At 37.1% G+C, this 25,315-nt stretch overlaps 1 protein-coding gene across 2 annotated transcripts in view; it reads right to left on the bottom strand.

Moving 5' to 3' along the window:
- The window catches only part of GLMN (glomulin, FKBP associated protein), a 48,856-nt gene that overhangs the window by 17,695 nt on the left and 5,846 nt on the right, over positions 1-25,315 (bottom strand). For both annotated transcript variants that reach the window (XM_084873420.1, XM_084873421.1), the window contains exons 4-16: positions 20,694-20,810; positions 19,509-19,617; positions 17,673-17,913; positions 16,326-16,428; positions 9,036-9,223; positions 8,322-8,375; positions 5,909-5,939; positions 5,721-5,810; positions 4,745-4,786; positions 4,566-4,639; positions 2,504-2,588; positions 1,624-1,733; positions 707-770 (exon numbers count right to left, since the gene is read on the bottom strand). In XM_084873420.1, the coding sequence (XP_084729546.1) occupies positions 707-770; positions 1,624-1,733; positions 2,504-2,588; positions 4,566-4,639; positions 4,745-4,786; positions 5,721-5,810; positions 5,909-5,939; positions 8,322-8,375; positions 9,036-9,223; positions 16,326-16,428; positions 17,673-17,913; positions 19,509-19,617; positions 20,694-20,810 (1,308 nt within the window). The remainder of the gene's footprint in view (positions 1-706; positions 771-1,623; positions 1,734-2,503; positions 2,589-4,565; positions 4,640-4,744; positions 4,787-5,720; positions 5,811-5,908; positions 5,940-8,321; positions 8,376-9,035; positions 9,224-16,325; positions 16,429-17,672; positions 17,914-19,508; positions 19,618-20,693; positions 20,811-25,315) is intronic.

The following is a 25,315-nucleotide window of genomic DNA, read 5'->3' as shown; positions in this document are numbered from 1 at the left end:
TGACTTTCTCTTCTCTTATTACTTCCTAAAAAAAGAAACAGATTAACAACACATAAGATTCAGATAGCTAAAGTTAATAGACATGACACACAGGGAAACCAGCTATTCGAATAGTGTAGGTAGGAAGAAAGGATAAAAAGCAAATGTAACTTTAGTGTATGACAAAGCTCCCTCAAATAGTTTCTAATTTCTTGAATACCTCTAATGATACACTATTAAAAATAATCCAACTTCCTACACATTATCCAAAAAGTGCTATTAACTGATTTTAGTGTTTAAAATGCTTTAGTTTGTCGTGACTAATGAGGGGACATCAAATTAACAGATAGTTTTATTTTATACAGCTCAGACTGAAATTATGACTTATAGGTGGAGGCAACTGAACAAGATACCACATAAATATATGTTGAGCACAAGAAGGTTAGTTGGCTTAGGACTTCTAACGTACCTACCTACCAGGCCTAAGCAGTGCTTGCAGCGAGAGAGCAAAGGTACAAAAGGGAAGGAAAGGGAAGCTGGGTGTGGGGTGGTAAGGGCTCTTGGGAACGAACTTCAGGTTTCAGAATAACTGTTGGCACGTCCTCCAGCCTCTGTAGCTGGGTAAGAGACGAAATACTGTCTTAGGTGGATATTGATATAAAAATCTGAAACACTTCTTATATATTGTTAATATACTCACAGTTTCTTTTTCAAAAAATTCACTTACTTGATTGTCACTTTCATTATCTTTGATAACCAAGTACCTCAATAAGTTTAATGAAGCCATTATCCTGTTAAATAAAAATATGTGTGTTACAGTACAGTTGTAGAAAATCAATAGCAATTTCAATGAAAAAGTAAACTAGAACTTTGGATATATTTTTATAATCATGCTTGTCACTGGAAGCACAATTCACCCTGAACGATGCAGGGGTGCAGGGTGCCAAACTTCGCACACTTGAAAATCTGTGTCTAACTATGTATTCTCTCACCACAGGCTTTTGAGTAGTAATAGCTCATTACTCTTGTTCTCCAAGTTCGCAAAATACAGCTGTGAAAAATACTATTCTTTTTCCCCCCAAGGAAGCCTTATTATCCTTAATATTTGAGAGTATCATCTGTTGTTTCCTGAATTTAAAGGTTCCATTTACAACCATTTCTTTATATCCATTTGAGTATAATAAGAGTGACATTACATGTTCTATATGAAAAACATGATGTTTTTCATATAGAAAACAAAACAATAAAACCTAAACACATATGCTTTGTATAAGCTGTACACAGAAATTCTTAGTCACCAATGCTGCAGCTGTAAATGTCTATTAGCTGTTACTGGGACCTGGGAACGTTAAAGGCACAGCATTACCCTGCTGGTCACAGTTCTGGAAATAAGGGCTGTTTGTTTTTTTTAGCCAGAATGCATAATCTTTATTTTTAAAAGTTGTATTAAGTGTATTAAACAAATTTGAATAAATAAAAAGTGGAAAGAAGGGGTTTTTATTTTGTTTTTACATAATACCTAATTACTTAAATATGAAAATCTTTATATAAGTTTATGAATTAACAACAGATCACATAACATCATAGGAAAATACGGTTTATTACTTCTGTTTACTATGTGAACCTTAGCAGTCATCACCTCACCTATCTGAGTTTTGCAGTAGGTCTGTTTCAGCACCCTCTGGGAGAAAGAGTACCAAATCTAGAAGGGAAATTAGCTGTGGTCCTGTAAACCATTTGTTGTTATGTGTTCTCTGTAAAGCAAAAGAAAAACTGAAAAAGGCTATAACAGCTTGATAAATGTGCTTTCTAATACCTTGATACTACAAAAATAAGCTATTACACATTTAAAATATATACTTTTTAACTTTAATTTCCATTCTGTCATTTACTATTTCCAGACATCTGGAGCAAACTGCCAGTTTGTGAACACTGGTGTGTTCTTTTTCTCTCTTTTTTATATGGAATCACTGAGTGTTCACAAACAGATGAGACTTCAGTCTCCATTGCTATTTCAGCAGTGTACGGCAAAACAACAACAAAAATCATGTTATCAGCACAAAGAACACCATTTAAATCTATAATCAAGGAAGTTCCAAAATTAAGGTTTAAAAAAAAAGAAATAAGACTGTTGAACCTCAGAGGGAAGGCACGGGAGGGTGGGTGGGAAGAGATCAGCCAAAGAAATATATACATATATGTATAACCCATGGACATAGGCAATGGGGTGTCGAGAGACTGGAGTGGGGGGGGGGGGAGGGGAGAGAAGGGAGAGGATGGGAGTGGGCTGGAAGAGGTTATGAGGGGGAAAACGAGGACCTATGCAATACTTTCAACAATAAATATTAAAAGAAAGAAAGAAAGAAAAAGAAATAGTAGAAATGAGAAAAAAATATATAACCTAATACTAGAAAGAGGAAAAAATCCACAGGTCAAAATCTATATCAATGTATTTATTCCACACAAAAAATACATCCTACAAAATAAAATAAATTGGTAGTTGGTACCTTATCTATGCTCTTACCTTTAATGACATGTCAATTTGATTTTTGATATTTTGAATAATGAAGGCCTCCACACCTGAGTGATTACTTGTATTCAATAAGCACCTTGAAAGCAAAATTACAATGCATTTGAAATTATCCTGGATTGCATTATAATGATGACACAAGTTTTACAAATTCAAATAGGCCATGAGTTATTTCTAGGAATACAAAAACCAGTGAAGAAAATTAGCAAGATGATTAACCAATTACAAACTCACCTAATTATGGTTATTGCTCTGACTAGCAAATTCTATTTAACCTGGATCTTTCCAACAAGAAATTTCTATCAAATCATATTTGAATCTTTTTATGCACATAGTTGCAATGACTTAATATGGCAAGAATGGGAATTGGTATAATCACCTAAAATCTCCCCAAATTAGTCCCTGTGAAAGTACACTAGTCTGGTTAGACAAATTAGTTGCAAAGAAAATAATTCAATCTTACTAGCTAAAGGAAAAAGGGGGGGGGGGGGTTATTGTTAGGAATACAGGTATGAAGAGATTTCATAAACCTTCTCTGACTATCAATAGAAATGAATAGACTCAAGAATGTTAGTTTTGGCCAATTCCAAAGAAGACTTCTTAGCACTTTAACATGCCCAAATCTACTTTTAACAACTAATTTTTATTACATCGGTGTCAACAAAATAAGATCTGCAGGCCAAATTCAACGTGCTGTCTGTTTATTGGAACATACCTACCCTCAATACAAAGACAAAATTGAGCAGTTAAAATAGAGACTGGCCCATAAAGCCTATATTTACTATTTGGCCTTCTACAGAAAGTTGGCTCTTTTTCTAATTTTTATTTTTTTTAAAGAGAGAGAAGGAAACATCACTGAGATACATTGATCAGCCGCCTCCCACAGTCTGACTGGGCATTAAACCCGCCATCTTTTGGTGCAGGCGATGATGCTCCAGCCCACTGAGCCACACCAGCCAGGACAAAGTTGGTTCTTCTTTAACTCGGATGGTTACTTTTACCCTCAGGCAGCACTATTAATAAGCTTACTATTAACTTAAAACGAATAGCCTGTCAATGACTCCTGAGCCATTAATTTCAAATGTGAATAATGGAAATTACTGACACATGAAGGAGCCATATCAATTTGTTTAATCTTTTAAGTCCTTTTTAATTTTAGAGTAATTTAATTAACTGAATAAAATATATTATTCACATAATATATATGTATGTACCTATGTGTTCATAATTTTTAATTAACCCTTCTCTATCCATCACAGATAAGACAATTATGATAATATTAGAGGCCCAGTGCACGAGATTCGTGCACTGGGCCGGGTGGGGGGTGGGGGGGGTGGGAGTTCCCTCAGCTTGGCCTGCACCCTCTTGCAGTCTGGGGCTCCCAGTGGGCAGTTGGACATCCTTAGTGTGTTGCTACTGCTGCTAAGCTCGCCAGCTGTGAGCTCAGCTTCTGGCTGAGCTGCTCCCTCTGTGGGAGTGCACTGACCACCAAGGGCAGCTCCTGTGCTGAGCGTCTGCCCCCTAGTGGTCATTGCATGTTATGGTGTCACAGCCACTGGTACTTCTGCCATTAGGTCGATTTGCATATTAGCCTTTTATTAGATAGGATTAGAGGCCCAGTGAACAGATTCGTACACATTGAAAGGAAATTAATTATAATAGAAGGTGGCTGACAGGGCGGGACTGGGTAAGATGGGCCAGGCACACCCTGGTGCCAACCTTCTGTGGTCCTTTGGCCTGGCCTGCAGGGATCAGGATGAAACTGGCAGTCCGACATCCCCCAAGGGGTCTTGGAGTGCAAGAGGACACTCTGCGAAGTTGTTGTCACTCGGCAGCTCCTGCATTGAGTGTCTGCCTCCTGGGGTCAGTGTATGTCATACCTACTGGCTGGTAGGCTGGTCACTTAGCCATAGATAGATAGATAGATAGATAGATAGCTTCCAAGTAGAGGTAAATTACATTTAAAAAATACTAAAATACTATAACCTGGATTAAATGGCATTAATTTGATTTTTAATAAATCACACACTTCACAATTAACCATTTTGATACATACCTAAATAATTTATATTTGCCTTGAGAATCCAACTTGTTAATATAAAGCTGCAGCATAGCTAAACCCTTTTTCCTCTAAAATGGAAGAAATAATATTGTTACATAAACTGAATAAAGATCAAGCTGTTTATTAAAATTTCTCATTATAACTCATTATTTAGTCCTAAAACATTTACATACCAATGTCTCATCAGGGCAAAGCGTCATTACTTTGACTAAGCCCTGAAAATGAAAAAAAAAAAAAAATTAATTCAGATGTGAACAGATTACATTGACAGCAAAGAAACAACTATATCATCAATGGTAGGTACTAAAAATTCAGAAAAGTGAGAGTAGAAGATTTAAAATTAAAGTAAATTTCCCCCAAGCCTATTATTCCATTGTTATATCTTTAGGAAACTAAGTATAATCCATTTGGTTAAGTGAAATTGAATGCATTATTGCAAAATTGTAAATTTAGAAGCGAATGCTAATTTTCAATTTTGTCTAGAGTAGACAAAAAATGATATAAAACATGCAGAAATATAATCCATTATAAAAATATTTAGGCTTAATATACTAACAAAAGCCATGGTTTTCTCTTTAAATAGTGGAAGGACAAGTCTCTACAATACATCAATATCTAAAGATCTACTTGTTATGATAACAAACAGTACTAGGCAAAATTTATCACAGGAGGGAAAACTAAAATGTCTTTCTAGTAAGCAGTCATCTATGCCTTGATGAAGCCTTGAGAACCTCAGTTATTATATAAGTAAAGAAGCTTCATTTTCCAAGGTCCCTAAAAAAACAAAATGTTTAAGAAGAAAGTATGTTTTTCCACAGGATACTAATGCTGTCAACTATGGTAGCCACTAGCCACATATAAGAAATTTAAGTTTAAATAAATTTAAATTACATTAAATTTAAAATTCATTTCCTTAGTCACACTAGCCACATTTCAAGTATTCAATGTGGCTAATGGCTTTCATACTGTACCACACAGGTAATAAAACACTTTTACCATCACAGAAAGTTCTATTGCACAGCATGGCACTAAAGTTTTCAAAGGATACTGAAAAGAAAGTGGGAGAGGAATCTGACAAGACTTTTACTTTAATTAAATTTAGAATAGGAAATGGGTTATTTTGAAGATTAGGATCCACATTTCACTTACCTGAGGTACAGTAAGAAAACTCTTGATTTCTAAGTATTGGTGAAGTAGACTATTGTCTTCCATTCTCAACAGACTATTCTCCAACAGATCCTAGATTAAAATATATGCATACATACATATATGGTAAACAGCTCTATTTGTTGGCGTGACTATGTAATTAAATTACGATGGGTGTAAACAAATCTTACCAGTCCTTTGGAGAAAACAGATTCTTCTGTTCTGGAAGAGAATATTAAAATTTACTGACACTATTTTCTACATTTCTTTATTTAGAAAAAATAAACAAAAAATTGAAATTTAAAGACTTAATTATCTCAGGCTCTAGGTTCTATTCGAACCCTGCAAGGAGTTAGAAGTTATGTTTTTGGCTCAATGACTAAACAGTTTGGAAATCTTAAGTTCATACATATAGGGCTGTCCCTCCACCCACAAAGCTAATGTTATTCTATTACATTTAAAAATTGAATGTACTTTATTTTTGTTCTTTAATAATTTTTAAAAATATATTTTATTGACGTGTTGTTGTTTTTTACAGAGAGGAGGAGAAAGGGATATAGAGAGTTAGAAACATCAATGAGAGCGAAACATCGATCAGCTGCCTCCCGCACACTCCCTACTGGGGATGTACCTGCAAGCAAGGTACATGCCCTTGACCGGAATCGAGCCTGGGATCCTTCAATCTGCAGGCCGATGAGCCAAACCAGTTCAGGTAAAGTGAATGTATTTTAATAAACACCGCTTTTATAATTACTCAAAGAGTATATACATTTTTGGGGGGAGATTATATTCATTGTATGAATATAACAGAAACTAAGGGAAAAGAATGTAAAATCTTTAAGACCCAGATTTAGAGTTAATAACCACTTGTGCCAGGAGACTCTTGGAAAGTCCTGCCTTATGGGTCCAGGTTTTGATTATTTGCCATGTTACAAATTTCCCTTCACCTGGGGAGAGATGGGATTGATAAACTGTCACTACTATGTCTGGTGGACAGTAATGAAAGGCTCTGACTGATCTCAAGAGATAATTTAAACTTGCTATAGGAAAAGAAATCAAAGCATATAGAGTTTTGGGAAATTCTTTAACACCTGTCACTTTGTAATTTTTTAAAGAGGAAGCCTTGCTTCTTAGCATCTCAAATGAAAAAAAAGTTGAATGATATCACTGTCAATATTATAATCTAAGTTTTAACAGGTGGACTCAAGGCACTTCCTTCCTTTTATTGATTATTTCTCCTTAAGCAAAATCATGAATTAGTTACTTTTATTGGTTATTTCTCCTTAGACAGAGAAGGCTACAGTGGAATAAAGGTGTTTTAATTAACCAACTTTTGAAATAAGGGAAGAAACCTCAAAACCAGAAGATTGGAAATCCCCTTTTAAGACAATATTTTTATATTATACTGGGTTTAAAACGAAAGAGATTTTGATGTAAAACCTTTTTGATTCATTTCTGTCTCTGTTGTGCATATATGTTTCTCTCTCTCTCTCTCTCTCTCTCTCTCTCTCTCTCTCTCTCTCACACACACACACACACACACACACACACACACACACACACACATATATAAAGCCATCACCCTCCTGTTGTCTGTGTCCACTAGTTAGGCTTATATGCATGTATACAAGTTCTTTGGTTGCATGAGTGGAAGGGAGGGGTTTGGGAAAGTAATGGGGGGATGAGGACAAATATGTAAAACCTTAATCAATAAAGAAATTTTAAAAAAAATCCAGCCAAAACCGGTTTGGCTCAGTGGATAGAGCATCAGCCTTCGGACTAAAAGGTCCCGGGTTCAATTCCAGCCAAGGGCATGTACCTTGGTTGCAGGCACATCCCCAGTAGGGGGTGTGCAAGAGGCAGCTGATCGATGATTCTCTCTCATCGATGTTTCTAACTCTCTATCCCTCTCTCTTCCTCTCTGTTAAAAAATCAATAAAATGTTAAAAAAAAAAAAAAAAAAATCCAGTGACCGGAATGCTGTAATGACTGGAACTATCAGTTGCTACAATGCCCATTGCGGCCAGCAAACTGGCCAGATCCAAAGTGGGGCATCCAGCCAACACCCCCCCTCCCCTTCCCTTAGCTGGCCCCGCTCCCATCACCCTCCTTACCCCAATAGGGGGTGGGGTTGCCAGCCAACCGCCTTCGGCCCCTCCCCCCAGCTTGCCCTGTCCCCATCGGCCCCCCCGTGGTCCAGCCAGCCAACAACCCATGGTCCCTCCCTCCAGCCACTAGCCCCAGATTGCTCCCCCACCCCATTTGGGGGTGGGGCTGGCTGGCCCACCACCCTGCCCCCAGGCCAGCTCCACTTCAATAAGCCCCCATTACCCCCATAGGCCTTAAGCCCCTCCCCCCAGCCAGCTCCACCCCCCCATAAGTCCCCCACTCTGGTCAGGAGCAAGGCCGGTGGCTACTGCCTTCCACCTTCCCCCTCCCGCCAGATCCCATCCATGCATGAATTCGTGCACTAGGCCTCTAAGTTGTTTTATAAAATAACCAATTAATTAAGGTTTGGCAAAGAGAAGGAAGTTTCCCCTGATCTCGACAAGGACTATTTTAGTATTACTACTTAATTCTGAGATGCCATGCAAATGATCTTACCTTTGCAGAAAGACTTCAATGTGCCCCATATTAAATTGCAAAAGGTATGATGGGCTAAAATAGGGGAGAAAAAAAATACACATGCATTAATGCTCTATTTCACTGGGTTACTATACAGATTAGGTAACATATATAAAGCTTGTTTGCAGTGTTTAATACATTGTGAACATGCAAGTGGTAGCATTTTGTAATATTTACATACAAATAAATCTGGGGTATAGTCATACATAAATATATAAATGTATACAAAGGAATACACCCATGCTATGCAAGGCATATAGGTAATCCTTATTATGCACCTTAATGTCCAAAAGGTATATTATCGGATTAGTGATATAATCCTGCACTCAGGATTACATCACTAATCCGGTGAAAAGATGATGCTGATTTACACTCACCCAGAAGTAACTGGTTAGTTCCCTCCTTTATAGTCCAGGGTGGTCCCAACAGCTTCAAAACCAAGCCCAACTTAACAACTTTCTCATTCTTGTCCCTATCATTCCCTTATGTCTATTTTAACACCACTCTTACCCCCTTTTCACTACTTGACTACTGGCTTTAATAGATTATAGACAGTATTACTTAAAGAAAGCTTTTGTTTCTACTTCATTTAAAAGGTATTAGTACACCAATAAACATATATTGGACATTGGATAAATGAAATTGATGATATTCCCTTTAGAATCTATGAATAAACCAAACACAACCTCCTACCTTAAGACCATTGGCAGCTGATCAATGCTGATGCCCTGTACAAATACTAGATATGCCAGGGAAGCCAGAGAGTCTGCGAATTGTTTGTCTTCTTCTTCTTCAAATTCAAGATAATCCCAAGTCCTCTTTTTCTTTCCATGATTAAGAATCATTTTGGGGAAAGGGTATCCAATTGCTGATAAAAAACCCTGTGAAAAGGATGAAAAAGGAAGCCATGGTAGGAACACTCTAGGGTGCTCCTCCATTCACATGCTGCATAATCCCCTCCCCTTGAGATGCTTTTAACCAAAAGAACATGGCAAGATGCCTCCCCATGATTAGATTATGTTATTTGGCAGAAGTGAGGGAATTTTTGCAGATGTAATTAAGGTTCCCAGTCAGTTGATTTTGAGGTGCTGGAAATGGGGAGACTATTCTTGTGGGCATGACTTAATCAGGTAGAAGGTTTTAAAAACAGAGTCCAGGCTCTCTTTGAGTCAAAAACTCACCACTGCTGGCTTTAAAGAACTAAGCTGCTGTATTAAGAGAGGGCCCATGGAGAAGGCTGTGCGACTAGGAACTACTGGCAGCCGCTAGGGGCTGGAAGTGGTCCCGGCCAACAGCCAGCAAGAAAATGCGGACTCAATCCTATAGTTTCAAGAAAGTAAATTTTGCCAACACTCTGAAAGAACTGAGCGGAAAGATGAAAAAGTTCCGGCGATGGATGGTGGTGATGGTTGCACAGCAATGTGAATCTACTTAATGCCACTGAACTGTATACCCCAAAATAGTTAAAACAGTAAAGTATCTGTCCTTATCTCTGTCACATGCTGACTTCCTGTTAGCTGTCTGTCTCACATTTCCAGATTGTTTGCAAAATTCTCTGAAACACTTAAAAAATTGTGATAAAATATATATAACATAATTGTATATTTATTGTCATGAAGCAAAATTGCTTTGCTATGTCTTCTGGCACATTCTGGTTGTTTCACGATCAAAGCATGTTTCAAATTGATTATTTGTTGTCGGTAGCAATCAGTATTAACAGTTTCACCTGGTTTTAGAAGCTCATAATACACCACACCTTCCTGATCCCACCAAACAGAGCATTGTCTTCTTTCCAAAGCTATTTGGCATTGCAGTCATTATTGATGGTTGACCTAGATCAACCCATGATTTTGTGCGCTTGGAATTCTCAGTATAAATCCACTTTTCATTGCCAGTATATATACATATTTACCAGAGGCCTGGTGCACAAAATTCGTGCACAGGTAGGATCCCTAGATCAGGGCCTTACAGCTAATGGCTGGGGCTTTCCTTCATTCCTTGCCGATCCCTATTGGTCAGCACACATCATAGAGAGCAATCAAACTCCTGGTCTCCCAGTCGAACTCATGAGAGAACACTTTGCATATTAGCCTTTTATATAGATAGATACTGCTGTACTGATTTTCAAAGCCATACTTTCTTGTTATAACTATAACATAAAAAGTTTCCTTTGTTCAGATTTCAAATGTCCTCTGAATCATGAAGCTCCACTTCTTCAGCCAATGCTACACATGTTTTTTCCCAGAGTATGGTTAGCCTGTTTGAAAATCATCCTATGCAACCAGATTCTACATGCTGCTCTGGATATCGGGGGTCCACCTGTGTTCAAATCAGGGCCTTCATTACCTATCCACACACCGTTTGACAGTCTTGCTCATCCCAGGACATACCTGCCATCTACAATTTTTCATGTCAGCTCCTGAAATTTCAGAAATGTTCCTATGCTGTAGTCCATGGACATTCAAACAGTTCTATATCAAAATAACTTGTACCATGAGCCCTAGCTGGTTTAGCTCAATGGATAGAGTGTCGGCCTGCAGACTGAAGTGTTCCAGTTCAATTCCTGGTCAAGGGCACTTCCCAAGTTGTGGACTCAGTCCCCAACAGGGGGTGTACAAGAGGCAGCCAATCAATGATTCTCTCTCATCATTGATTTTTTCTATTGCATTCTCTCTCTTTCTTCCTTTCAGAAATCAATAAATATATATATATATTTTAAAATGTACCAAAGGAGGGGTGGCTGAGACCATCAATCTCAAGCATGTCACAGCTCCTTACTTCATCTCTTACCCTGATTTCACCTTCTTTCCACTATGATCTTAGGAACTCTCCCATATCCCTCAACCTCTGCACAGGATGCTTGCTCTATCTCACTTATTTAATTGAATCTGACCGATTTCTGATAGGAGCTGCTCACACCTTACATCACACATTGCTATGAAGGTAGCAATGGAGAAGGGTGGTATGGGTAAAGGCTTAGTATTATTTTGGTTTCTCCAGTACTCTCAAGGAAAAGCATATTTTCCTCTGAGGCAGATACCATCCTGCCCTTTATCTGTACTTATCTCTGTCACATGCTGACTTCCTGTTCATTTCTCAACATTTATCAAAAACTTTGGTACCTGCTTACAATCTTTTTTCTCTATCCAATTCCTGCTAGGATTCTGGAAAAGTTGAATGTTCATGCAGATAACTCTTCTAATAGGCCAGCTTCCTGGTTCTTGATTTCTAAATTTAGTGACTTTAACTTCTTCTAATCCATTTGGGCACTAAATCCATCCTGGCACCCACAGCAACCGTTCCCGGGCTGGGCTGGGGGCCGCATTTGCACAATGGAGTCTTGGCAGTGTTGGTTTCAATTTGGTGGGGTGTCACTCCGGGGTAGTGGTGGGTCTGTGTCCTACTTGGGGGAAACTGAGTGTTGGTTTCTAGGAGCTGGGTCCATGGTGTCATTTATTTTTAAATGGCCAGTGTGTGTCATGGCAGCTCCTGTTTTGAGACTCTGCCCCCTGATGGTCAGTGCACATCATAGCTCCCAGTTGGAGGGAAGGCTGGACACTTAGCCTTTTATATATAGAGATATCCAATGGATGCTTTTCAACTCTTACTTTACAGGCCCCTTCTGCTCATTTAACCATATCAAGTACTTTCTTCCCGAAATTCTGCTACCCCGGTTTCTGTAATATTTCTATTCTTCTTCCTTGGTCACTTTGGTGGGCTCATCTTAGTTGATACTCTGCAGGGTTCAATCCTGAACCCTTTTCTCTTTTCACAATGATCTACCCCTTTAGGTGATCTCATCTATTCTTTAAAAAAAAATTTTTTTAATAATGTATTTGTTTAATGTTATATGTTCTTTTTAAAATAATCTCATCTACTCTTAATGAAAATTTACTCATTAAAAACCTGCTCTCTCTGGGTATCAGATATAGATTAAGAAATTATTATTAATCTTGTTAGGTGTCATAACAACACTGTGATTATGTTTTTTAAAAAGTCCTTACCAATTAGAGAAGCATACTTAAAGACTCATGGATAAAATTATATAACTAGGACTTGCTATAAATTACTACAGCAAAACAAAAAGTGAGAATAAAACAAGATTGACAAGATGTTTGACAATAATTGTTAAAAGCTGGATGATGGGTATGTGAGGGTACATTATACTGTTTTCTCTAATTTCTGAACTTTTTACAATTTCTATAACTAAAAAATGTTTTTAAAGCACAAAATCCCCTTGGATCCTTGCTCTGTATTTTCTATTTTAAATATTGATAGCTTCACCTGCCCAGTTTCCCAAGCAAAAACCTTATCCATGACTCAACCTTTATACTATTCTTCTAAACTGAATCACTGACCAAATTTTATTTATTTTACCTACTCTTAGGTTCTCAAATCTGCCTGCTTTTGTTTGTCTCCACTATTTCCATATTTGGGCTCTCATCATCTTACCTAATAATAGACAAACATGTAAATTGACCATACCCTCTGCTCTGCCCACAGCCAATCAGAGTGTGTATGCAAATTAACCCAACAAAGATAGCGGGTTAATTTGCATACGCAGACATGGAGCACCCAGGAGAGGGGTGGGATGCCGACTATGAGGGGGAGGGGAACGGCGGAGCACGCTACAGGAGCGGTGCTCCGGACAGTGGCGAGGACTTGCCAGCTCCCAGTCTGGCTGGGAGCAGGGACTTGCCGGTTCCCGGGCGGCTGGGAGTGAAGCCAGGGGAAGGAAGGCCTATTCTTGCACGAATATCGGGCCTCTAGTTCTTACATAACTCCAAAAAGATAACTAACTTCCAATCTTATCTCAATTAAGTACATTCTCCACTAAAGTGATGCATACAAAACACAATTTAATTACATCATTCCCAGGCTTAATAACCTTTAACTGTTTCCAACTTCCACAGCCATCTCTCAAAATTGGGCACATATATATGATGGTTTTTATATTGTATCCAGGAGATTATACAATGAAGAGGCTCCATACTCTTACGTGCTCCTGGGAAAATCCCTTCCCACCCCCTCCTCATTACTGATAACCTCAACCTCCTCACTACTATCTTGACACCAGTATTCACCCTACTGAAGTATACATCCCTATTTATATCAGTCACCAAATCATTGCTCATCCTCAGAATCTAGTAACCCTAAAAATCTGGCATTTCCTCTTCTGACTTTTTCTCTTAAGCCCCCTCAAATTTTAGATATCCTTTAATTATGGCCTGTGAAACTCATTATCATTAGCAAAATTCATTCTTCTATAAAAGATCTCTCACCTCCTCTGCTCTAAATGAAATCTAGTCCTCTGAAAACACCTGTTTTCCCTGCAACCCTTTCAAAGGGTTATTTTTATCATCCATATTCATTGTACCACTGAGCCTAAAATAAAAATATCTGTTCTCATTGATGCTTCTAGATCTTTCTCCTCTCTCCTCTCTAAAATTCCCTTAGCTCTGAAACACACTGCATGTGAATATATCACCTCTACTCTTCTTTGCTGCAGTCACTAGCAGACCCAAAGGCCATTCCATTAACTGGCTTTCTGACATTACTTTTATAATTCTGTGTGACTTAAATGTACAATCAAAGAGCCTCTAATACCTTGGAACCTCAGGCACTTTACTGGTGTCTAGTTCAATGATCTTGGTTTCCATCCTATCCTTGCAATGCTCACTCCCATGGTCTTATCTGGACATTATTATTAGTAAATAACCTTTCCAAAATATTAATTTCAAGCATCCTGTTCTTTTACTACTGATATATTCAAGCTCACTCCTTTTAGTAACCGAAGTCCAACATCTTGTGAAGTACATCAGGACCTACAATTTAGTGATCCTATCATCTTTTCACTGTCTCTCACTTTTAGTTTGTCCTAGCTTCCCTACTTAGCTTAAATCCTTTGCATACATGCTCAATGCTCTTGCCTCTCCTTGATTTGTAGAACTCAATAGTTCTCAATACCCCAACCTAATTAAATCCAACTTTCCTCCTACACTGCACCTGTATTTGTGCAGATGAACATGGTAAAGAAAACTAACAACCACAATTTAAAGCTCTAACTTGAAATTCATGACTATCTATCTTAAGTACATATTTTTCTATACTTCAGTTAGTTCCCTAATACAGAATCTCAGAACATTTTAAAATACTGTTTATGCATAAAGATGAGTTGCTTTTAAAATAAAATTTACTATTTTCTCTAGTTATTTTGAAAATATTTATCATGAGCCTTAAAAGTGAGGATATTCTTTGGCATAGAAGTTCCACTTCTAGGAATTTAACAATTGAAGAGATATGCAAAAAAGACACATCCCCGCAAAAAATATTTGAAGATTTGGTTGCAAAAATTCTTGCCACAGACTTAGTTAAAAAAATAAAGTTGGAGTATTTTATTTTATTTTAATATATTTTTATTGATTTCAGAGGGGAAAGGGAAAAATAAAAACATCAATGATGAGAGAATCATTGATCAGCTGCCTCCTGCATGCCCCCTACTGGGGATTGAGCCCATAACCCGGGCATGTGACCTGAATGGGAATCAAATTGTGACGTCCAGGTTCATAGGTTGATGCCCAACCACTGACCCATGCCTGTTAGGCTGGAGTATTTTATAATAACCAAAAAATTTTCAAAAATCTACATGTTGTACTACATGGCCCAGGTTAAATATGTTATGCTAAATCCATACCATGGAATACTATTAAACCAGTGTTTTTCAACCTTTTAAAGTAATTCTCTTGAATAGGAATCAAATAAACACAAAGAAAGTATTTTATAATTACTTTATTATGAAATATTAAGTAAACAAAATAGTGAAAAATTATAAAATTCTTGTCTTGTCTGCACCTACGGCACACCAGGCAACATCTCGCGGCACACTAGTACAGCGTTTTTCAACCGCTGTTCCGCGGCAGAGATGTTGCCTGGTGTGCCGTAGGTGCAGACAAGACAAGAATTTTATAATTTTTCACTATTTTGTTTACTTAATATTTCATAATAAAGTAATTATAAAATACTTTCTTTGTGTTTATTTGATTCCTATTCAAGAGAATTACTTTATATATAGTCAATATAGGCACAGAGTTAAATTTTTTAACATTTTCTAATGGTGGTGTGCCTCGTGATTTTTTTCATGGAACAAGTGTGCCTTTGCCCAAAAAAGGTTGAAAAACACTGCACTAGTGTGCCGCGGAACAGCGGTTGAAAAACGCTGTACTAAACCAATGGAGAAATAATCATAATATGCTAAAAGAAACAAAGTAATTATAAAAGAGTACGTACAATATGATAGAATTTTTAAAAACATATATATTATGTAAGTGCTTATTTGCTTATAACTATAAAAACCAGAAAGAAGTCTGGAAAGTATTAACCTATATATAAAAGCAAGTGCCCGGTATGCTGGAACAAATGGTCACTATGACATACACTGCAGCAGGCCAACCAGCCCAATCAGGGGGTGGCTCTTCCCCCCAGCCGGATTGGAGGCAGGGCTGGCCAGCCAACTGCTGGAGGTCCCTTCCCCCCTTCCCGCTGGCCCTACCCCTGATTGGGCCCTGATCAGAGGTGGGGCCAGTGGCCCACCTCCCATAGCCCTTTCCCCCAGCTGACCTCCCATGGCCCCTTTCCCAGCTGGCCTGGCCCCGATAGGTCCCCTGCACCTGGAATGGAGGTGAGACCAGATGGCCAATCTTCTGTATGCCTCCTTCCCTTGCCAGCCTGATCGATCCCCATCGGGGTTGGCTGGCCTGACCCCACCTGTGCACAAATTCGTGCACCAGTACTTTAGTATTATTTACATTTGGGTAATGACATTATTATTATTTAGTTTATTTTGTTTTCCTGTGTTCCACACAAAAATACATATTACTAATAAATATATTAACTTACATGCTCAGGTAAAGTACATGAGTATTCAGCAGGATGACATTCTAGATTACAGAATATTTTATAACAGATTAAGTTAGATGTACTTACTATTATTTCAGATGCAAAAGACCTTAAAGGATCATTTTCAACTTCTTCAGACTGTTCAAGGAATTGTGCTGTCAGCAAAGGGCATTTCAAGCTTTTGAAACAACTAAGGTATAAGAAATGGGAAACTATGAATATAGAACTTCCTAAATATAAAATACTTCCTAAATATAAAATACCTATTAAGTTAACTTAACATGAGAAATAACATAAGCACCAACAACTCAATGACTTGTCAAACTGGTGATGTAAGATCCTTCTTTCAGAAAATCAGACTCAAAGTGACAGGATTCACTTCTGGGTCTGGACCATACCAATGGATACGGAATGTTTGTCTGAGGACCTATGCTAGTCCATGATGTAGTTTTTGTTAGCTCGAGGGAAAAATAGAACAATATAGTAATGTTTTATAAAGCTGTATTTATTTAAAAAAACAAACTATTCTGTGGTTAGGCCTTCCCTATTTCTTTAGTTAAAATATCTTTTCTCTCATGAAATAATGAGTTTCATAAATAGTAAATACATTTTTATGTCATAACCTGACAGAGTAGAAAGCTAAAAGTAGTTTTAGTCTCTTAAATTTTAAAAATAAAATTATTGGTCCAGGTAATTCAATAATTTAGTCCAGAACTGCCCAACAGTAATAGAATGCAAGCCTCATATATAATTTTAAAAATTTTAGCAGTCACATTAAAAAAGTAGGAAGAAACAAAAGAAATTAATTTTAATCATTTATCTCATTAACCAAATATCATTTATATATTTTAACCAAATATCATTAACCAAATAACTTTATCATTTCAACATGCTATTAGTATAAAAATTTAGGTATTCTCATATTTTTTTATAACCAGTATTTGAAATCCAAGTGTATTTTATATTTACAGCACATCATAATTTGGATTAGCCATATATCAAGTGGTTGAAAGCCATATTGAACAGTGCATCATTAGTCTATAATATTCCAGAGTGAATGCTCCACACTGTTTTTACAGTCAAGTTAGATGTTAAATTGTCTGGTGCTTCCTCTGCTTTCAAAGGGAGAGTTAAAACAAAATTTCCCCAAAGCAGACCAGCTCCTTTGAGCTGCGTCTCTCTATTTTCCCAGCTTCTATTATTCACTTATTCTGATGAATAAAAGCATTTTATAAAATATAAAGCAAATGAAATAAATGGATTTTGGTTTTTAATTTTAAAAAATATTAATGTCCATGTTATATCAACTGAACCCTATATTCTTTGAAAATTTAAATTTTGAAACTAGGTTTATATTTCCATTGCAAACAAATAAAACAAAGAAACGTAAGATAACTGAAGTCCATTGTGAAAGGTTCTTAAAAATATACTTACAATTTCAGTAATTCATCCTTTAACCTTTGAGTTTCCAGTGAGTTTTCTTGGTCATCAGTGACTTCTTTCACAAAAGGCTTTATGAACTCTATTAAGACCTTGCAACACTGACAAAGGCCATAGTCATCTGCTTGTATTTGTTCTTTTGAGCACGGAACAGGAAGAAGAGAGAGCTGACTCCAAATGGTAGACAATGCTAATCCAACTGAATACGACTTGTTGCTATGAAGTTTCTGTATCACTAAAACAGAGACCGAGTTGTTAGCTGAGGTAGCCTCATCAAGCACAATGAACCTGAGAAAAGTCCAGTTAATGTAGAATTGTAACACTTTTTTTATTTATTTATATTTGAACAAGTCTGGAATCAGAATGGCATGGTAGCTTAATTGGCAGTGTTTTTATTCTCTTTCTTTATGATGCATAAATTAATGGAACATGTTACAATTATGGCACTTTACAACAGATGCCATGAAATCTCATTTAGGTATGTTTACAACAGGTTACATACTTAAGAGAGAAACACGTTTTCTCACATATTTTGGCTGCTGTAAGTATAAAATAACTGAAAGTGTACTGTAAACTATAAGACACTGTAAAAATGTGAGACTGAATATTTCTAGAATACTGAATATTTCAAGTGGTATAAAACTGCTGGGCATTCACATTTAAAACAAATTTACTCTAATTTCTGATTCTGGGCCCTTCCATCAGACTCTGAAATTATATGCAGGTCATAAAATTAAAAAGCAGTCTCTTTCCAGGGATAAATTCTGCCTGCCTTTGCCAAGACCCCTTACTTACCAATACTGTTACGGCACTTAGCCATGAAGCCTTTTCTTTCCACACCTGTTGTTTCATTCCTCAGAGTCCTCTTGCTGTTCTCAAACCTAACCTCCCAATGCTGAGAGTGAGCAATGCCCTGCTTGATACTGTTCTTAACCAACATACTATCACAATGCTGTTAGACTGAGCACTGCAGACACCAGAGAGGCAATCTTTTAAATATGTTTACAGAGAGAATATTAGAATATAATTTGCAGATAAGGTTAGACAAAAAGCTTTAAATTACAACACAGTACATGAAAACCAGCATGCCTGTCAACAGAATATTTACTGGGTACCCACTCTGAGTCAGGTATTGTTATTTTTCTATGAGCAGTTGGATTCCACTTGGCATTGCTATGACTAGCTTAAGCAGAGTATTCAATAATTAGACATAAACTTTACTTTGGTATACTGTGTCGGAAGCCAATTCCAGCAGGTAAGCAGGGCTAAGTCATCTGGAAATGAATGAGGACATTTCCCCAAGCCTGAAAAGGATGCATAAATTGATTGCTTGCTGCCAGACAGCTAAGGGCTTCTTAATCTACATGTTATGGCCAATAATCTGACAATGGATTCTGTAGGACCTATCACAATAGACTATGGGCTTACTCGCCACCAGTTTGTGCATTTAGTGTGTTCCTTTTACTTTTTTGATAACTGTATTGTATGAAACCCTTTTTTCCTCTGACTTGGGTTTGGTTTCGTTTTGTTGTTTGGGTTTGTTCGTTTTTTTCCCTGGCCTTTGAAGTGTATATCTACTTTGCCTTAGGACAATTTGTGTTAATAAAAAAGCAAGGGGTCCTGAGACAAGGGGAACTTAGTTCCTTTAGCTAAATCTTCTCTGCCCCCCAAAATTATGTTTCATCTCTGGACTCTTATTTAATCTCCGGATTCCTGGACCCTTCTATATGCTGGATCAAGAACCCCCCACAATATTATTGACATTTTAGAATAACATCATGGTGCTTACACAGAAAATAAAAAGCACTTAGATATCAAAATATTCATTACCTGTTTGTAATGGCTGAAGTAAAAGAAGAATAATTTGGGATATCTGTTTTCCAGAGGGTTCTTCAATCAGTTCAAGCAAACCCAACAATAATTCCTTTGGATTACATAACTATAAAAATATTCACAATTGAACCTGTTTAATACAAGTTGTATTTAAAGCCACATGATTACTATTTTTAAAAGAAAGCATATACTGAGAAAATATGATTATTTTTTGCTTAACAGTAAAACACCTCATACATTTGTTAAAAAAATACAACAGAAAACCGAATCTGTGATTGTCAAAACAATATAAAACAAGAAGTCAAAAGTTAAAGGGTCTATAACAGACAACTACATTTTGGAGACTTAAATTCCTTGCTAAAGGAAAAGGTAAAGGAATGTGAAGGGAATCTGGTCACCAGAGCTGTTTCCTTTGAGCTTTGGTTGTCTACTCTGAAGGCGCCTCCAGAGCTCCCGGCAGGTGGGTCTTTTTTTTTTTTTAATCTCGCATTGTCATGGTATTTAAATAAATGTACAGTCTCTTTTGTTCTTTCTAAGCATGGCTGTATCTTATGACCTCACTTGCTTTGTGTTTTAAAGAACCTTTTTAGTTAGTAAGTTAATATGTAAATGGAGTTCACTCTTTCCAGGTATATATTTTTATTTATTTGCACTGATCTCTAAGTAGATTCTTATAACGTCATTTTTCTCAGAATTTTTCTTTCTTGATCAGCATTTGTTATTTATAATTCTAAACTTTTAGAGCTGCTTTCTAAAGTTGTCAGTCATAACTAATGTACTCCCTATTCCTATTTTCACTGTGATTGGGTTTTTCATATTCTTTTAGGGAACGTATCACAGAGCAAAGACTGAAATTTGAATCTAGTTCCAGTGTTGCCAAAAGATCAGTGTGGCCTGGAATACCTCTCTAAGCTTTGAGTTTCACATCTATACAATAAATTACTTATTAAAAATAGAGATTCAAAATTGAAGGTTAGATACTTCTTATATCCAGAAAATTTGGGGAAACTGAAATGGACCTGTACATCCAATCAATAAGGTTGCACCTTTCTTCAGAGTTCCCTCCTATATTTTCATCAACTAAAAGCTTTCTCACCAAAAACAAAACAAGTATTAAAGAGTAAATAAAATTATAAATTACTGATACGTATTGTGACAGAAAGCCCAGTTTTGTTAACTTACCTTTACCAATAAATCAAGCAGCAGAAAATATTTTACTTTATCATCTTCCTTATTATTCCATAAAAGGCATCGAACAACAGGACCAACAAGATTCCAGCCCATATTCTTGATGATGACCTGGAATAATTACATTTTCAGAGTAAAGCAAATACTTCCATCTACAGGATGCTCACAGTGAGGTTTCTTTGGCTAAGTGGATGAAGTGTTAGCCCACAGACTGAGGGTCCCAGGCTCGATTCGGATCAAGGGCACATGCCCAGGTTGCCTCTCTCATCATTGATGTTTCTGTCTCCCTCTCTCTCTCCCTTCCTCAATGAAATCAATAAAAATGTATTTTTTTTTTAAAGCTTTCTTAAATTGGAGGAATTTAGAATTTCTTCTAAGTAGAAACTACTTTTCACCACTGAATTCCTAAGAATGGCTGCAAACAGATAATCAATATTTTAAAACTTTCACTGAGAAAAGACAGAAGAACTATTAATCAGGTAAGTTGGTTTTTCCCAAGATTTAAATAAGTCCTCTATTTACAAGAGAATTCATTAGCTTAAATGAGCATTTTCATGGAGGATTTTACTCTCTTACCATAAAGAAATCTAGCCAATGATCACAAACCTCTTAAAGTTCCCTGGACTCTAAATATATTATTAATCATGTAACTTATGCAAAAGGAGAGGGTGCCATTTCATTAATTTTCTCTCCTTTATACATAGTGCTTCCATTTTCAAAGATATTTCAGAATGCTTACCACACAAGTAAAAGTTTATCTTCATAATTAGTGGTTCACATTCATTATAAAAATCAGTGATTTTCAAAACTATCAGCAATATATTCCACTTGTCTGGCCAGCATAGTACTTCAACTCATCAATATGTATCAAACATGTACTATGTCAAGTCCCTAGAATATTCTACGTGCTAGAAATAAAGCAAGGAACACATCTGTTAAGATTTCTCCTCAGTTTACATTCTAGTTCATTTGTAAAAAAAATAAAAATAAAAAGAAGTATCTAGAAAGAGGACAAATAGGTCCAATACCCCTCTGTCACCCTAACCTGATAAGGTAATGTCAGTACAGTGTAAGGTATAGCAGGAGAATAGTCACTTCCATCTGGGGAAGGCAAGAGAGGTTTCCCAGAAGATGCAATGGCTAAACTAAGGCTTCTTAGAGAAACAGAGAAGTCTAAGTAGGTGGGAAATACATTAAAGGCTCTGCAAAGGAATGTGTAAAGGTCTAAGACTTAGCATATCCTAGAGAAGGAGTGACAAGATGTTAGTGTACATGAACACAGTTCACGAGGGGAAATTTTCTGTTTCCATCTTTGCTCATTTATTAAATGGACATTTTAGTTAAAAGAACAAAAAAACAGAACTGTCTTATCTCCCTGGCCAGTGTGGCTGGATAGGTTGGAGCATCATCAAGTGCACGGGAAGCTCATGGGTTCGATTCCCAGTCTGGGCACATACTTAGGTTGTATGCTCAGTCCTCGGCAGGGGCACAGGAGGCAGCCAATCAATGTGTCTCTCTCACATCAATGTTTTTTTTCTCTCTCTCTCTTTTCCTCCCTCTCTAAAATCAATTAAACACACACACACACACACACACACACACACACACACACAAAACCTTTTATCAATTTGCATGAGTTTCCTAGATGTTAATATTCATTTAGATCTATTTATGACAAATAATTTTTTGGTGCTTTGGTCCTTATTTTTAAATAGCAAAATACATTGATTTTTGTTGTTGGTGGTCCCTTTTCTTCTTTTAGGTTTAAAATGAAATTCCCTCTTTGATCTATAAACATTCATTTAAGTTTTAAAAAAAGGTTATTTCACCTTTCTTTTTATTTAATGAGGATATGTTGGAACTAGGGTATAAAATGAAGACTTAAATATTTTATTTTTTAAAATATATTTTACTGATTTTTTAGAGAGGAAGGGAGAGGGATAGAGTTAGAAACATTGATGAGAGAACATTGCACACTCCCTACTGGGGATGTGCCCACAACCAAGGTACATGCCCTGGACCGGAATCGAACCTGGGACCCTTGAGTCCGCTGACACTCTTATCCACTGAGCCAAACCGGTTAGGGCAAGACTTAAATATTTTAAAAGCTAATAGTAATCATGCTTTTTACTTAATGGGAAAGACAGCCCAGTTGATCTCTCTGAATATTCTTTTCCTACTAGTTAGTTCTACCTGGCTCTCTTCTTCCAGATAGTCCCATAGCTTATATGCCTGCTTCCTTCACATCTCTATGCAACCCCTTAACCATGTTTTATTTTTCTCTATGCAGTGTTTCCCAAACTTTTGACATATGTGTACCCCTTCTGTAATTTTCGTAACGCTGAGTACCTCTCGTACTCATGAGAACGTAGAATTAGGCGCAGCTAAGCACGGTGCAGTGCCTATCCCCACCAAACTCCGGTGCAACGCGTACCCCCACCAAACTCTTCCCATACCCCTGGGGGTACGCGTACCACACTTTGGGAAACACTGCTCTATGGTGTTTATCACTTTCTAACATACTATATAATTTATTTATCTTATACATATTTTGTCTTCCTTAGCATTTAAGATCCACAGGGTCACTGAGTTTTGTTCTGCTATTTCTATTCCCAGCAACTAGAGTAGGGCTTATTACAAAATATGTATTCCATAAATACAGGTGAAAATGTCTGTACTTTTTAAGTGTAACAAAGTATCCCCCATCAAAGATTTGATATTCTGTTCTGTTCTATTCTGGGTGTGTTTTTTTGTTGTTGTTGTTGTGTGTGTGTGTGTGTGTGTAAAGCTTGGATTTTAATATTTAGGTCCTTACTAATCAGGAATTTGTTATGCAGTAAATTTTTTTTAAATTACTAAATATTTATTCCACCATTAACTTATTAAATAAGCCCATCTCACTTTTTTAAAGTTTTATTTTATTGTTTAAAGTATTACATATAGTATTACAAATGTCTCCTTTCTCCTCCATTGACCTCCCCCTGTGTCTGTGGCCCTTACCACCTGGCACATGCCCTCATCCCCCTAGTGTCTGTGGCCATTGGTTGATGCTTATATGTGGGCATACAAGTCCTCTGGTTGATCTCTTACCTCCTACCCTCTACCCTCCCCTGCCTTCCCACTGAAGTTTGACATCTGTTCAATGCTTGTCTCTGAATCTATTTTTGTTCATCAGTTTATAATGTTCATTATATTCCAAAAATGAGTGCCTATCTCACTTTTTGAAAACTTGACTAGTCGTTATGAGACTACTTTGCCAATTAAGTACTTTCCCTTTCTATCCTATGAGTGAGTCTCAGAGCATAATTAACTATAAGATACACTTAAGATTTGAATAAGATTTGTGTATTTGAGCTAAAAAAATAAGTTTGATAAACTTACAAATATAATCTCAGCGGCAAGGTATCCATTCATTATGTAAATAGTAAATAGTTTTGAGGAAGGGAAAATAATGACAATCTATGACCTAAAACTTGTTTAATTTAATATTAACAAACCTATAGGGTAAGATTATTATCCCTAATTGATAGGAGAGAATATTAAAGTTTAGAGATTACTGACATGCCTCATGTCCAACAACTAACATGTGGTGGAACCAGGATTTGCATATAAGTCTGTCCAGCTCCAAAGCCCATGTTTTTGCCACTATACCCGTGGTTTTCAATGGCGGCAATTTTGTTCCCCACTTATCAGGGAATATGTGGCAGTCTGGGGACATTTTTTATTGTCATTTAATGAGGGTAAGGATTGCTATAAAACATCAATAGTGCCAATATTGAAAAACTCTGGCACTACAATGTCTTAGGACAAACTATTCATAAGGCTTTCTCAGAAAAACATTTCACATAAAGCAGGTTAATAGTAAATCTTAATCTTAACTCTGTCACCTCGCAAGAAAATTCAGTTGTAGTCAGTTTTATTTATTTATTTATTTAATATATTTATTTATTTGATTTCATAGAGGAAGGGAGGATAGATAGAAATATCAATGATGAGAATCACTGATCAGTTGCCTCCTGCATGCCCCCTACTGGAGACTGAGCCCGCAACCCGGGCATATGCCCTGATGGGGAATCAGACCATGACCTCCTGGTTCATAGGTCATAGGTCACATGGGCCGGGTTTTTTTTGTTGTTATTGTTGTTTTTTGATTTTTTTTTTAAAGAGGAAGGGAGAGGGAGAGGGAGAGAAACACTAATCTACTGCCTCCTGCATACCCCCAGTTGGGCATATAGCCCGCAACCCGTGCCCTGACCAGGAATGGAATCAGTAACCCTTCCTGATGCAAGGGACAATGCCCAACCAACCAAGCCACACAGGCCAGGGCAAACTGCAGTCAGTTTTAAACACCGTCTCATCAAAATCTGAACCTTTGAACTTAGCAGACTACACATTACAAAGGTGATTTTAAAGCTATTAAGATTAAATAAACCTCATTATGCTTAAATCTATCAGAGACACCTAATCCTATATAATGGAAAGCTAACATGCAAATCGACCGAATGGCAAAACGACCAGTTGCTATGATGTGCACTGACCACCAGGGAGGAGATGCTCAACACAGGAGCTGCCCCCTGGTGGTCAGTGCACTCCCACAGGGGGAGTGCCACTCAGCC

The sequence above is a fragment of the Pipistrellus hanaki genome (assembly GCF_964339955.1).
Source record: "Pipistrellus hanaki genome assembly, chromosome: 2".
NCBI lineage: Eukaryota > Metazoa > Chordata > Mammalia > Chiroptera > Vespertilionidae > Pipistrellus > Pipistrellus hanaki.
This window is presented reverse-complemented; position numbering and strand designations above follow the sequence as displayed.